At 38.1% G+C, this 15,817-nt stretch overlaps 2 protein-coding genes across 4 annotated transcripts; both read left to right on the forward strand.

Moving 5' to 3' along the window:
• Nucleotides 1-677: 677 nt before the first annotated feature.
• On the forward strand, nt 678-5,904 carry LOC116248934 (thiosulfate sulfurtransferase 16, chloroplastic). The gene is made up of 6 exons (XM_031621973.2): nt 678-1,255; nt 1,355-1,459; nt 2,223-2,296; nt 4,082-4,152; nt 4,242-4,295; nt 5,480-5,904. The coding sequence occupies exons 1-6, from the start codon at nt 1,038-1,040 to the stop codon at nt 5,549-5,551; spliced, it is 594 nt and encodes a 197-aa protein (XP_031477833.1). The 5' UTR covers nt 678-1,037; the 3' UTR covers nt 5,552-5,904.
• A 3,018-nt stretch (nt 5,905-8,922) lies between these two features.
• On the forward strand, nt 8,923-15,164 carry LOC116247797 (BTB/POZ domain-containing protein At2g30600). Of its 3 annotated transcripts, none has more exons than XM_031620117.1 (13): nt 8,923-9,311; nt 9,501-10,367; nt 10,521-10,838; nt 11,014-11,244; nt 11,692-11,853; nt 11,965-12,177; nt 12,267-12,314; nt 12,396-12,454; nt 12,681-12,813; nt 12,909-12,983; nt 13,064-13,144; nt 14,713-14,781; nt 14,858-15,164. In XM_031620117.1, the coding sequence occupies exons 2-13, from the start codon at nt 9,501-9,503 to the stop codon at nt 15,074-15,076; spliced, it is 2,475 nt and encodes an 824-aa protein (XP_031475977.1). In that variant the 5' UTR covers nt 8,923-9,311; the 3' UTR covers nt 15,077-15,164. The 3 variants fall into 3 exon arrangements, with proteins under 3 accessions (XP_031475977.1, XP_031475978.1, XP_031475976.1); XM_031620118.2 differs by lacking the exon at nt 8,923-9,311 and adding an exon at nt 9,312-9,374; XM_031620116.2 differs by lacking the exon at nt 8,923-9,311 and having other exon boundaries at nt 9,318-10,367.
• The last annotated feature ends 653 nt before the right edge of the window (nt 15,165-15,817 follow it).

A 15,817-nucleotide genomic window follows, 5' to 3' on the forward strand; every position in this document is an offset into this window, starting at 1 on the left:
CCCACAAACTTCCAAACATATTTGGCATAAGAGGAAAACACGAGAGTTAGATTCATGGGCTTCTTTGCATCAATGCAAAATAGGTAGTCCAAATAATAATAATAAAAAAAAAAAAAAAAAGCACTTGGCGGTGCATGTGACAAAATTGTGTGGCAATAGAGATAGGCCTCCATTTGGAATACCCACAGAAGTTGGCAGTGTATAATAATATTAAAAAATATGAGATACTTTTTTGAGATTATGGAGAAAAAAATGTATCCTATACTTCATGATATAATACAAGAACACTTTTAAAAATGCACCTAAGAAATTGGATAAGTGAAAACAAATTCAAAATTTCCAATTGTGAATAGTTGCATTCAGTAAAAACCATACAGGAGGAGTAGTTGCATTCAGTAAAAGGTTAGGTAAAAGATTATAAAGAAATTGCCTTTTTAATACGAATTGTTTAAACCAAATATAACCATAAAATGTCATTCCGACAACCATTTTTTGATGAATATCCACCAATAATTCAATCATGCTCCTTAACGCAACTTCGCGTTCTTGAATTGCCTGAGCTTGACTTTGAGATTATTGTGAACTTTTTAGTTGTACAAATCACATCCGATGGATCCAAGAGGGAGAGAAAGAGGATCAGGGAGAAGAGGGGGGACAAAAACTGGTTCAATCGGCCTGGTAATGGCACTATTGATCAACACTTCCGACGAGCTGTTGTGGAACCTCTTTTCAAAAAGTTTGAAAAGAGGAAGACCGAGTAGAGAGTCCGAAGGGCAGGCAGCAGGGAACTGCATGTTGACTCCACACTTTTCTCGCCTGCTCCTATAAGCACTCCCCAAGAATCTGTCTCCCTCGCATGTGGGGACTGGGAGTGATGATCTCTCTCTCATCAAGGGGGGGCCTCCCCACCAATACCAACTGGCCTGTAAAGAATACCCAACTGAATCTCAGGGACGTGTTGTTCTGAAACACGTCTCCTTCTCCTCGTTTCCATCCTCTGTTGCCCCTTGCTCTTCCTCGAACCTCTCCAAGAAACCATGAGCATCGTCATCAGAGCTCGCTCCGCCACCCGCCTGCTTCGGCTGCTTCCTTCCCTTCAAACAGCAACCGCGATCCCCTCCGTCTACGCCCGCTCGCTTGAGTCACCACCATGCCTACCACCCTTCCTCCCCACCAGCCAACAGCCCTTCTTCTGTCCCCAACCACACTCCCCATTCGCCCTCTTGGGAAGTGCTAGGCCTTTCTGTAGCTCCAGGTATGAAAAGGATCGATGCATTTCATCTGCAAACCATGATTTACATGCTCGATTTATGTGACTGCTTCTTCTTTGTCTTGAATCCGTTCGCGATTTCAGGCCGGAGTCCGCACAAGAGTCACAGCCGGAGGCCAGTACCAAATCGGTGCCTGTTCACGTCGCTCATGAGTTGCTTCAGGCTGGCCATCGTTACTTGGATGTTCGGTATGCCTCTTTCTCTTTGCTTTTGGCTATACTTAACCTCCCTTTTGCTGTGTTTCTTGGATTTATGGTGAATTTGATGGATCTTTGCGGATCTGGAATGGAAGTGAAACGAGTATAAGAAAGTTTACTGCAGTCGTCGTTTTATCGTCAGTAAATGCGATGTTTCTATGCTTTCTTTTCGTGTTCATGATGAATTCGATACATACCAACTGGAATGAAGCCGCAGTGAATATGAGAGTCATGGAAGAAGTTTTAAAGTGTGTGTAGACGCATTCGCTTGTCGGGAAAAGTGTGAAAAGTAGGAATTTTTCAGTTGTTGCAAAATGTGGGTAGCTCAACTGCCCCCAATGGTATTTGGTGATGCAGACTTATTGCAAGGAATCACACATAGATTCGCGTAATATCGAGTCGAAATAATTTCCAAAATGACATGGCGGTCGTTCAAAAGAATTGGAAGACTTTACTCTGCCGCTGATCCTTGAGCTTTGCGATGTAAACTGCAGCAAGAGATTCGGTTTTAGAAGATCCGAACTGTCCAATACTTCATTGATAAAATCAAGCAAGGATTTTCTTGTGCTCACTCTACCAGAACGATTTGCAGCATTCACGTTATTGATTTAAACCTCTACTGTTTAATCTCATTTCCTGCTCCCAAGTTTTGTGCTTCTGAATATTTTTGGAAGTAAGTTTCGTTTGAAGGGTGTATGGTGTGGACAAGTTGCCTTTTTCATCTAAAATAATTATGATGGGTTTGTTTGAACAGGACTGCTGAAGAATTCAACGCTGGCCACCCCATAGGAGCTATTAATATTCCCTATATGTTCAAAAATGGAGAAGGTGAGTGGATTATAGCTAGAATTTCTCCCACTTTATATGCTTTTTCTCTTGCTTCTATTCATTGATGTGACTCCCATCTTCTATGGAAAATAAATGCTCTAGAGAAGCAAAGTTATTCAGGAAAAAGGATTTCGCATAAAAGCACATCTTTTAGAAGTTAAACTTAGTTAACCATAAAGTTGCATATTTCACTTTTTTGGCATCAAAGAAGCGTTTTCATTTTTATCTCTAGAATGAGTAAGTTTGTGCGTGTAGAAATGTGAAGATAGGAGACAACCTGAAGAGAACCGCCGTCTGCTTCTGGTTGTGAGAATCATTTTTGCTGCTAAAAGAGTCATGCCAGAGAAGCGAACTTCACTTGTTAAAGCCATTTGTCAAGCACGGAAATGAATGAGTTTTGTTTTTTCTTATTTTGGTTCTACATAGCAATATGGTATACATCTTATTTCCAATCACCATTTTGGTATGAAGAAAGAAAAACTTTCATACAGAATCACAGATGGCTTCTGCCATTAGCGGCCTCCAAGGAAAACCAATCTCATGCAACTCATTCTCAATTGCCAAAATGCTATGCCGACTTCTCAAAATGCAATCGAGCCCTTCAAAGTGGTTCTCAAATGTCATTTGGTTATTTTTCAACTATGTTTAGCATCATACTAGTGTCTCGCTATTCTAGTCCAATTTCTATGTGCTGTCAAAGTTCCAGAATTTTCCAAGTTACGTTACAAGTTAAAGCCTGTAGATCAGGTGCATGTCTGACCAACACTAGACGAGAAAATTATTCAAGATTGGTTGCTAATGAAATGAGCATGGAAATCCTTACTTCTTAGACATCACACCTTTATTTGACATGTTCATTTCTGTGGGCATGTTTTCAAAATAAACAGGCTTTCCATATTACAGTTTCTCTATTTAGCAGTCCATATACAACCAAAACAAAACTTCGTTCATTAGAAGAGAAGTCTTTCTTCTATGAAGTTCTGGTATAATGACTTCTTTGTTTCTCCATCCAGCATGGACCTCTTTAAACATTCCTTCTTTCAAGCATCTACCAAATTCAACACAGTTTGTGAGCTGAAGGAAGCAACTGAGAAGGAACGTGAGTTTGCGAGGATCCTTCCTGGTCCATGGATCATTCCGAAGTAATGTTCAAATAGTATGTCAGTTTAGTCACTTATGCCAACCCTTTGATGTTCAAAATAGTATTGTCAGTTTAGTCACTTGTTCCAAGCCTTTGATATGGTGGAGAAGATATTCCCATCCAAGAGTCTGTGTCATGCTTTTCTCCAAGAAGGCCCTCATCATCCACACTTGTCATAGACACATCACAACGTTTATTCATGATGGCCTTAATTGTTTACACCTCCAAGCTGAACAGGAAGTGATATGTGGTTCTGTGAATAAATCTGTGCTTAGCAATCTCCTGCCTCCTTTCCAAGGAAATCACTAACACAATCCAAGATGTTATGCAGTTCAGAAATCTATTTTAAGAAATCTTATGAACGTATGAGGCATAAAAACCTTTTTAATTGTGGAGAGAACTACAAATTGTCATGTTTTTAGTTATGAACTGTTGTAACCGATCAAACAAGCTAGCTTTTCAATTAACTGGAAAAGGTAAAGTGCAGCGCTGTTGTAGGATTAGGAAGTCCTTTTCTATGGGGAAGGCGTAGTCCCTTTTTATCACAACTTGATGCTTTTCTGAAAAGACAGTAATTTTTTATAAGTTTCTTCACTTTTTATCCATTCATTCATTACAATAAATTGTTTCTACTGTATCGTTAGAAATGACAAAGAACCCGAAGTTTTTGGAAGAAGTATCGCAACACTTTGGAGAGGGGGATCAGATAATTGTGGTAATTTATATAATTATATTATTTCATGCTTTGCTACTTGTAGATTTCTGTCACTAAGAACAACTTACCAAGTGTTCACTAATTTGTAGGGATGCAAAAGTGGTAGGAGATCACTATTGGCCGCCAGTGATATGTTGGCTGCTGTAAGTTGCAATTTGAACTTTATGATGTTTTACGTGGAGTCATTTTTATACAGGAGACTTTCTTTATAGTTTATATTTCCCTATCAGGTACGGATACCATGGTCAAAATAGTAAATTAACTAATTAGAAATGAAATTTGCCTCATGTGCCCCAATGAAATCTCCCTGATGTGGTTTTTCATGCATGACACATGCATACTTCCAACACCCGCAGAGCAGATCTGGAAAACACACACATGCAACTGCCCACTTTATAGTCATTCTAATGCACTTGTAAATAATATATATGGGAGACATGAAAGTATGTTATTTAAATGTAGAAAAATGGAGATCAGATATAATAAATGAATACTTACACTCTATATGGCACTTTTCATAAAGTTGAGATGTAGCAATGCCTAAACTTATTTGGACAATCTTGAATTTTATATTTTTTTCTGCTTAGAGCAGTTTTGGAGGAAAAACTTTGATGGTTAACTGTATTATCAATTGCTTACTTGTGCTCTGCTGCTTTTATCTTGATTCTGATGCCACTGAGAGCCCCATTCATTCCTTGATAGATCAGTTATAAATCACTAAACAACTCACCCTGATCAGAAAGATCTGACATCTCCAAGTGTCTGAATACCTCTGCCTGGCTGAACTCAAATTTTTGAGCCGTGTGGATTCTTTTGCAAAATCATGCTCTGCAAGTAGCTCCATATTCTTTCTCATACATGCCTTGTGATTAATTTATACGGATGTGAAAGCTAAAACTAAAGCAGTACACATCATTATGAACCACATATGTCTCATGCTCAGGTTCCATAAATATTCGTTTTATGACCAATGCAGGCGCAATAATCAATTACTTTTCTTATTTACCTGATGCATGTGAGCTTGTATTGGCCAAATTTTTGGAACCTTTTCAATTCAGAGTTCATAAGTGGCATCTACCTGTAACTTATTATGCTTTCAAATTTTCATTTGGGACATGCCTTCACAGCAATTGCTACCTCAAAGATGTGTAGACCTTTTGGTTTGCATTATAAGTTTTACTGATCCTCACTGCTGCAGAAAATGAAAGATCTCAAGTAAATGAGTGGAAGAACCCCCAGGATGTCTCAGGGATTTCTTCATATTGACTTTTATGTAACATGGAAAGTCAGTGATGTTTCAAGTAATCCTTCTGTCCTTATTGTGCAGGGATACAGTGGAGTTACTGATGTTTCTGGAGGTTATACCGACTGGGTAGAGAAAGGATTTCCAACGAACTGATCTCTATCTCTCTCTCTCTCTCTCCCTCTTTCAAAAGTGGCTACGATGAGAGACATAGCTGATCAAGCAATGGACTACGCTGTCATAAGGAGATGGGCGTATGCAATTGCATTGTTCATGCACGAATTTGCATTATAACTTGCAGGATCTTGTTTATTTTCTCACCGATCTTGCTGCAAATAATTATTCAAGGATGAGATGCATCACTCCTTTACGAGTGCATCCGACTGAAGTAAAATAAGATACTCCAAACAAAAGCTGTTGTTCAATTCAAGTGCCTGCATTATGCTTAAGATGCACATATATTTAATTGAATTCCAAGTAACTGTTATAAAAAAGGAGCTGTATGTACTTCCCAGTGGGCAGGAAGAATCTCAAGGGCTTTACCATGCATTCACTAAAATGCAAGCACCTCACCTGTGTAAGAACCCATTTTTTGCATGTCGATCATGAAAAAAATACTCGCCAAGGGATAGCGGTACCTTCATTTTTAAGCCAATGAAAGAAGAACCAGCGCCAGTTCATCCTGACCAGCATGAATGTGAAACTAGTTTATAGTGGCGGTGGGTATGGGCAGTTGTCCACACCCGTCTCACAATGTTTGTTTATTTTTACCAAAAATGCTTTGATATATTTGATTGTTTATATATATAAGCGCCCTAAAAGCATTAAAGTTATTGAACTACTGCCTCTCCTAACTCCTAAAATTTGTGGCTCCGCTAGTGCCAGTGTGTTGTTTTACTCAACGCCATCGATGTACTTTGATAATTTTGTTTAATAATCCATATTTTATGAATACAAACATTGAAGACATGTATTATGGTTGCTTGCAACACTATTATTATTATTATTATTATATCTCTGTGTGCGTGTTTTAAATGTTTGGGGCGCACTGATGTCTGTACTGAACTCATATCTACTTCATACCTGTACTCATGTAGCCAGATAATAACATATCTCTTTCAAGTAACCATAAACAGAATTGGTATGTCTTTTGTTGTTATCAAATCTTAAAGTGTGTTCCAGTTCCTTTGTCGATTCCACTTAGATCCGAACTATTAATCTGAGGTCTTAGTCTCGTTTGATATTAGCCATGAAACCAAAGCCTTCAGACTTTGACATAGCACGCCTTCTATATCCACATCCTTATTTGGTGAACTTTCAGATAGAAATCCTACTATTCCTACTTAATATTAGAAAAAGAGGTATATGGTTTTTGAAAAGACACATAAGAATAGTTTGGTAAATGGAACAATTTGTAAGGATAGTTTGACAAATGGAGCAATTTGTAAGTGTTCATTAATCTAACCTAATTTTTGGATCAGATTCATAGACACCCAGTTTTAGTGTTTTGTGAATCTGTTGCAATTTGAGATAGATAGACTCATGCAACACACACAAAATGTTTCAACTACCAAACGACTCCTTGAGGTGTCTACCATATAGAAAATTATGTAACTATTTCATGAATATAACATAAAGATTGGTTTATGGAACACCTTAAAAAATAATGAATCTTCCCCAACTTTTAAGGTAGATTCATAGAATAGTAACAAAATGTTTTATTTGCTAAACGGACCCTTGAGGTATCAAAATTTTCAGTAAATTACTTAAATAAGAACCCATAATTAAGTTTTCCCCTTTAACTCCAGCAATTGGTGTACTGTTAAACCCAATCTATCAAGTTCTTTTTTTCTAACAATTTCATGCTCAAGGCACCTATAGTACCATGCCAAAAGAATCTACGCATGTGTGAGCTCGAATTAAATCTCAAATAGATTAGTAGCATGTTACATAGACCCACAAAACATAACACATGTGAACTGTAACTGTAATATTAATTTTCTATAACAATGAAAGAAGGGTAGAAATTGAAAGTTAGGTTGAAGATTTGATTTATGGGACTGTTTGATTTTTTTTTTTTTTTTTTTGCTTTATCTATGTATTCTGGCATTAGTAATAAAAGCAAGCTTTTGAATCACGGTTACCAGTAAAAACATGGCATTGAAGTCTACTTGGAGGCCCATCTACTTAACATGATTCCTTTTACATTTTTAAAGTTTTTATGCAATTTATGCAATTCCAATATTGTGTATGTAACAACTCGATTCACTCCTAGGCTCGGACCCTTGGTTCGGGATCAGTACCCCAAAAAGGCTAAGAACCAGAACAATCATTTCATTAATGACCCTTTTATAAGCCCTTGAAGATCTCTCACAATCTTTAATACATGACTAAACTGTTAGGACGTTCTAATATAAATTAAGTTTGAAACTTTTTAAATTTTATATTTATTCATGTTATCAAGTTTAGTATATCTATTCCAATAATAGCAAAAACTAATTCTTGTAGTTCCACCCTGTTTGACTAGCTGTTCTAACGTAATTAATTAAATTACAATAACATAAACAGATTCCTATTTGGTAAGTGCTCATAAAAGCCGAGCCCATATTTAGCCCTCGGGAATCGAGAAAAGTCCAGAATCAGGCAAAGAAATCAGTAAAATATTGTTCCCCAGAATAATTGTGGTGTTGCTATCATAATCCAATTTGTTTTCATGAATGGTTTATCGAGGCTTCCATTTGTTGCTTTAGTTTTTGGTGCAAACTCTTTCTGTATCATCACATTTCACGAGTTACTAACGAAATATTTATTTGGAGGGTGTCAGAATTCTTCTGATTTGAGATCAGAAGTTAATAGTATGTTTGGTAACCTCCCAATGTACAGTTTAACAAAATTATGGATATAAGGTGAGTCATGTCATAAATCAGATTCCAAGATTAAGATCCAGGATAATCGAACACCCCCGAGTTCTAGCTAGTCTGCAATTTAAACAACAGAAAAAAACAATATGAAATAGGTAAGAGCATGCGATAAGAAGAGAAGATGGTGAATGTTAGGTCGAAAACCGTTTCAACTTTCATTATTCGTGTTGATTGAGATTTTACAGGATGTAATCCTTATAAAGTTTGGTAATCCAGCTTAACCTTGTTATGGAAACGATTAAGAGGGTTTGGACGAAACCCCAAAACATATTTTTGAAGGTAAAAAATTATTTTGCTTTCAAAATATAGTTTCATGAGAGTTTGGATGACAAGAAAAATTAGTTTGGTCAAAAATAGTTTTTAGTGTTATTCAAAAACACAGGAAAAAAAATTCTCATAAAAACTTTTGTTTTTTAATGTGCCATCCAAACGTTTTCAAGATATGATCCTCAGTTGAAACAAAGCGAGATCTCATTGTTTCAAAAACAGAGTTTGCGACGACACAAAAGGCCCCACTGCACATAGAGACAAAAACCACCGCTTTCATAGGTTTGGAGAGAAGCCGTCAATGCTTATCCACGAGTCCCCATATGCATCCACTCGCTCGGAGATTTTTGTGGGGGCTGTGGGCACAGACGGACTCGGCCGGGGCCCGATGCATCCCCCCGCCCCGGTCTCTGATTCTCTCCCTCTCTTCCGCCTGTCTGTTTTCTTTTCAGTTAGCCCATGTTAGACTGTGATGGGATTCAGTGGCGGAGCCGATGTGAGAAGGAGCCGAACCGGCCATTTACAGCCGTAGAGACGATAATAAAACAAACTTTTATATATATATATATATGCATCTGCTATAGCTGCAGGGCATTCTGGAGATCACCAACATGACAGTTCACTATCATGCAGCATTGACGTGTACCTCTTTTCCTTTCCTCCATCCATCTTTTCTGTAATAAGGGGGAAGAGGAAGAAGGAAGAATAATACCCAACAAAATTTTGAGGTGGATGCTTCTCGTTCTCTGTTGACATACTTTCTTCTTTTCCTGTAATGATCCATTTTGCAAGTACGTCATCACCGTCATGAAAAAGAGGGAAGAACGGCCGTGAATTGTGTCATCGATGGTCATATGAACTACACAAATTTATGTTCATTCGTGTTTCCGTTTCTGATTCATAGAGTTGATTGACAGATGGGCGTAACGGAAATGGGCAGGAGGAAGGAGACGAGAAGGTCCCTCACCGTGGCGCCCTTCGAGTGCGCATGGAGGAAGGAGCTGAAGTTCAGAGATGCCGGCAGAGGGTGCGTCTCCTTCGACGCCTTCGCGCAGAACGACGTCACGATAGTTTTCCGGGAGCAGGCCGGCAGCCGGCACTACAATTACAAGATGGATAGCACCCCCAATTACACCGTCATCCTCGGTAGCCACCGGAACAAGAGGCTGAAGATCGAGGTAAGCGGGAAAACGGTGGTTGACGTCGCCGGCATCGGCCTCTGCTCTTCTTCCTCGTTCCAGAGCTACTGGATCAGCATCTACGACGGGCTCATCAGCATAGGCAAGGGTCGCTGCCCCTTCGAGAACATCGTGTTCCAGTGGGTCGATTCGCAGCCAACGTTTAAGGTCCAGTACATAGGTCTCAGTAGTTGGGATAAACACGTTGGTTACAGGAATGTCTGTGTTCTGTCCTTAGATAAAGACTGCAATTTCCTTGAAAGGAGACTCTTGGATGTGGATGATATGATCGAAGTGGACGTTGGCGACGACGATGGAGAAGGCGAAGAGAGTGATGAGGAGAAGAGGAGGGATAACGGAAATGATGGGAGCAGAGATAAGATAGAATTGGAGCACTTTTTGGAGAGTTGGGATCTCTCGGATGTCATGTTTGTTGTTGGTGCTGATGAGAAGGTTGTTCCTGCTCATAGTGTTATTTTGAGATTGTGCGGTAACTTCTGTGATGTTTCTTCATCAACTGGGGAGGCAAAAGTTATTAAGATTCCTTGGGTGGGTTATCCCATTCTTCATGCCCTGCTTAAATTCATATACACAGGCAGAACCCAGGTGAATTAAATTTTTTTCGTTCCTACAGTTGATTTTGTCTTTTGCTTTCCATATGGTTGCCTACCCATCTAGAGAAAATGTCTCTGTTTCTTAAACGGTTTGATAAACAAATAATAAAAATTGACATGGTTGTTTACTTTCATTAATGCCCAGATTTTGGAATCAGAGCTTGAGGCTTTGAGAGATCTGAGCAGAGAATTTCAATTTGTTCCCTTAGTGGAGAGATGCGAAGAGACTATGAACTGTGGAAAAAGGAAAGACTCGTCAAATGAATTGGAAATACTCCATTATAGCATTCCTTCACATTGTTGGGGCGTCTTTCCATATGATCTTCCACTCGACGTGAAGAAGTTAAGGCAATTGCTTTCGACCGGCGAGGAAAGTGATGTGGACGTATATATTGATGGCTATGGGGTGATAGCCCGAGCTCATAAGCTAATACTCAGCTTGTGGAGTACTCCATTCTTCAAGGTCTTCTGAGATTGAACAATATTTCTGTTGAACAGCTCTATCTTCAATTCGATTATTGATTTCCATCCGTGGCGCTCCATGCTTCTATTTTGAAAGTGTATCTTCCTTTCATAAGCCACATTGCCGCCTGGAAGATTTTGCTTCAGTTAAACGTTTACAGGTTTTTTTCTTGCAGATGTTCACCAATGGAATGAAAGAAAGCAGTTCAAAAGCTATCCGCCTGTGGGATGTATCTCCTGAGGCTTTTTTGGCTATGCTTCGGTTCATGTACGGTGGAGATCTTGAACTGAAAGACAGTACAGAAATGGTTTCAGTGTTGATACCTCTTCTTTTTCTGGTTGATCAATTTGGGGTGAATTATCTTCATCATGAGTGCTGCAAAAACATTCTAGAATGCCTTTCTGAGGTGATCCTAGCTCTTAATGTTGAATGCTTTCTTTTTTGTTTATCACAAGTTTTTGTTTCCATTTATATGTAGGGAAGATGCTGTGTTCACCAAACAGAAATCATGGTGTACAACTTTTTTTCTCGCTTTTCTGTTGAGATGTCAATTTAGCATGTGTTATTTATCCATTTTCAGCTTTCTGAGTGACCTTGAGCTGCCAAACACAGAGAAAAAGGATTACTTGTTTTAATTACAACCACCAGTTTACTTGATGTTTGGAATCTGAGTTCATCATGTTTTATCATTTATGATTGATTCGTTTCAATACATATCTATGCAGGGTTGGGGTACTCATACTGGATGACGCTCATACTGCAAGAGTTATTTGTGTTGTTAATCGTTGAGGCACCAAAAGATATTTGGCGCAATTTTATGTTTGTCGTTAAACTAATTCTAAGTTCTTTGCAGGATTTGGTGTGCCCTGTCCTACAAGTAGTATCAACACTTCCATCTTGTAAGCTTCTCCAAGAGACATGTGAGAAGTACTTTGCAATGCATTTTGATTACTGCACAACTACCAATACAGATTTTGTGATGTTAAGCAAGGCTGCATTCACCAGGATCCTTGAGGTACATGTGAATTGATTAAATGTCTCTTAGTTCTCTCTTCTAGTATTCAAATACATATGCTTCATACTTACTGATACTCCTATTCAATATATTGGTAATTGTGGGTTGCAGCATCCTTACTTGACCGTAACATCTGAAGAAAAAGTCCTGGATGCTGTTATATTGTGGTGCATGCAAGCGGACAAGATTTGTGGGTGGCAATCTGTTGATGAGCTCTTGAACATTTCAACACCTGAAGCCATTTTTTCAGAGAGGCTTCTGTCAATCCATTTGCTGCTCCCTCTTGTACGGTTTCCATTAATATCCACAACAACACTTCAATTGGTATGTTTTTGTAGGCATAGACTTGTTTCCTTCTGGCACTGTTTTTACAAGATTTCATTACTGACCTTGTTAATGCTTTCTAAGTTTAGCTTGAGAGCAGCAACCTTAGCAGGCAGATTCCAGTTATCCGACAACTTGTGAGTACAGCTATTACAAATTAATCCTCTTAATGAGAACTTCTCGGTCTGAATTTTAATTAATCTCATCTCATGTAACAGGTTGAGGAAGCCCTTAGCAACTCTAACATGGGGGCAGCAGGAAAGATGAATGATCACAAGTAAGGCTGCATGCTTAGCCCTTATGTTGGAACCGTTTGAATGTTTCTTCATTTTCTCCTTTCTTCCAACAAAGCTGTTGTTATCTTCTTGAAAGAAATAATAATGGGAAAAACTTTGTGAAGTCATGGGAAATCTTCTTCCTGCTGGATATAAATTTGCTTAATTTGTTCATTTAAGTTATATGGGATCATTATAGACAAGTTCTTATAAGGTTCCAAATTGTAGTGCAAGATTTCAGCATCGAGCGACAAGCTTCAAAGAACTAAGATATATATGCGATGGAGACAATAATGGTGTGATGTACTATTCTGGCACCTCATATGGGAAACATCAATGGGTTAATCCCGTCATAGCCAAGGTCATCTTCCTGACTTAACATTGTCATGTAGCTCATTGCCCAATTATGTAGACCTTTCATATGAATCTCTGTTCTTGTCATTCTCTGATGTGCAGAGAGTTATTATTACTGCTAGCAGTCCTACTTCAAGATACACAGACCCTAAAGCACTAACATCAAGAGCCTACCAGGTTTTTATCAGTGGCACCAAGAGCATGACATCTGTATTTGTGCTTATTAGGAAGAAAGTTAATTCATTTGTTTACATTAGGCAACCTCCTTTACTGGACCACATGTTGAAGGAGGTCAAAGCTGCGCTTGGTGGAAGGTTGATCTTGGTCAAGAACATCAGGTTTGGATATTCATGTTGCCATTGTTGTTGAATTTTTTGTTTTTTTATGTCTTTGTTATGCATTTGTTTTCTTACAAAGATAACATAACGTAACACACACACACACACACATGTGTGTGTGTGTGTGTCCATTTCTAATGAAATTCTATCATTATTGGAAATATTCATATGTTGAAGTAATTAAGTGACTTATTTTGCTTAATTTGTGGGTGGTTATAGATTAAATGAAGGTAATGAATGTTTGTGTCTTTGTGTATATGTATGTATGTATGTATCATAGTCACAAATAACGTCTCTGAATTTTAAACGGCGAGGTTTTTCTCAGGTATAATACGGTGAGCTTGAAAAAACGGGAAAAATACAGTAATTTTTTAAAACTTTTTAAAAAACTAAAAATGGGTGAAAATAAAATAAGTGAGAAACTAATAACATAAACATGTAAAGATAAGTAGATTTGCAACAAATAAAAAATAGAAAACGAAAAAAAAAACTATTTGGCATTAAAAGAAACTGAAAAATTGAAAAAAGTGAAAAATGAAAATCGTTTTTAACGTTTTAAAAAAACATGTTTTTTTAGTTTTAAACGGCCATTTAATTTATCGTGTTTTTTTTCGAAAAAAAACATGTTTTCTGTGACTATACTAGTATGTATTGATTGCTGGTATCAATTTTTCATGAAATCTGTAATTATTGGAAATATTCATATCTTCAAAATAATTTATTGACTTTGTTTGCTTAATTTCTGGGTTGCTGCGGATTACGTGCAGGCATAATTAATGTAGCAAGAGAAGCCAAAAATGTATAATGTGCTAAAGAAACTTATCAAACTTCTTCTATCATGAGTAGTGAAAACTAGGAGCACTAGCATGTTGCCGATAGCTTACCAAGTCCGTTTTATGTCTATTTCATTATATACTTACATTGAAGGGCCACTGACAGAAAACGGAGCATTCTGTAATGAAAAACAGAACATTCTGCGATATAGAAGTCAGTGGAAACAAAATTGAAGCACCAAGCTCGTGCATTGTCCTTCATTCTCTTGCTTGTGATGTTCTCATTACTCCATATCCTTATTTGTATCCTTCAAGTAGTATTTTCTTCCATGATCATGGGGACTTGGTGTTTACATATGACATCCATTTGTATGTTCTACATTCCCCTCAGATTCAGCAACAAGTATAATGATATTAGTAGTCTTGTCCTCTAAAACTGATGCTTCGTTGCTGTTTAGAGCTGGTTCATCTGAAATATTAGGTCTATACAGTTCCATATTGCTGCACCATTGTTCAATGATTGGCTACAAAAGCATAACCATAAAATTTATCAAAGGGAGCCAATCATCTTTTAATGTGCACTTTGTATGTGAGCTATACATAGTGATTCCAAAGAGAATTCATCATGGTGGCACTCCATTCTTTGACTTGTTAGCTCTCATGCTCACCTGAAGATTATTTGCAGACCAACCGTAGCTAGTTCTTCAACAACTACACTAATTTCTACAGCTGAATGTTCTATTTCCTCATAATTGGGAAGGAAAACTGGAAAAGTTGACTGCTTTCTTTGTGCAGCTCATGTGCAACTACTACACCATGAGACAAGATGGTTCCACGGCCTATCCAAGATGCTGGTCTTTAGAGGTATGTGATTCTGGTGTACTTCCGCCCTGTTTTCTGGTGCCGATACCAACACTTGGAGGTGGAAATAATTTGATAGGGTTCACTGGATGGGGAGAAATGGAGTGGATTGCGCACACATGAAAATGACCAAACAATTTGTAAGCCGGGTCAGTTTGCATCATGGCCAGTCAACGGACCAAATGCACTACTTCCTTTCAGATTTTTCAGAATAATATTGACTGGTCCCACTACTGCAGTTTCAAATCCATGGAATTTCTGCGTTTGTTTCTTAGAACTGTATGGATATTTTCGCTGAGAATGTCATTTAAATGTAAAAGTAATAGTACCTGCCCCCACTGTGAAGTTGTACATTATGCTAAACAAATAAGAGTAGTTCTTTTTCATGTTCCATCTACCACTTTGCGCATGTCCGCACATCCACAAGATGCACACACCTGCCTACATGCCTAATGTTGCCAAGTTGATGTAACCGCAAAGATGCAGGAAGTCCTGTTCTTTTGTTACTGGGAATGCAAATGGGTTAGACATGTTCAATTACCACCTTATTTCTAAATTCTAATCCGCGGGAATGACTGCGTATGTACAGTTTCGTAACCACATTCGGATTTGAACCCGACATCTGATTGGGATTTCATAACGATCCTACCTGAATAGATATAAATGTCGGGTCTTAAGCTAGTCGGATCAGAACCTGATATCGAAATTTGTGGTTCTGAAGTCAAGTCCAATTCTGATTAGTCGACTTCAGTAAGGGTTGGATCCAACATGAATCGGAACAGTTATAACTCTATTTGTTACTACTAGCAACTAAGTACTATATGCCGACGAAATATGCATTCATTGAGACTTGCAAACCGTATGAAAGAGATATTTTCTTATCATCAGCGACTCTTATAACATCAAAGGTTCAGCAGCAAATAATCAATATTTTTCAGAAAGATAACTTGAGTCAAAGCATGTTTTATAGTAAATTGATAATCATTAACATGTTAGCCTGTTGACATCTTGTTTAATCTTATTTTAGGAAAAGGTTAAG

The sequence above is a fragment of the Nymphaea colorata genome, chromosome 2 (genome assembly GCF_008831285.2).
Source record: "Nymphaea colorata isolate Beijing-Zhang1983 chromosome 2, ASM883128v2, whole genome shotgun sequence".
In the NCBI taxonomy this organism is placed as follows: domain Eukaryota; kingdom Viridiplantae; phylum Streptophyta; class Magnoliopsida; order Nymphaeales; family Nymphaeaceae; genus Nymphaea; species Nymphaea colorata.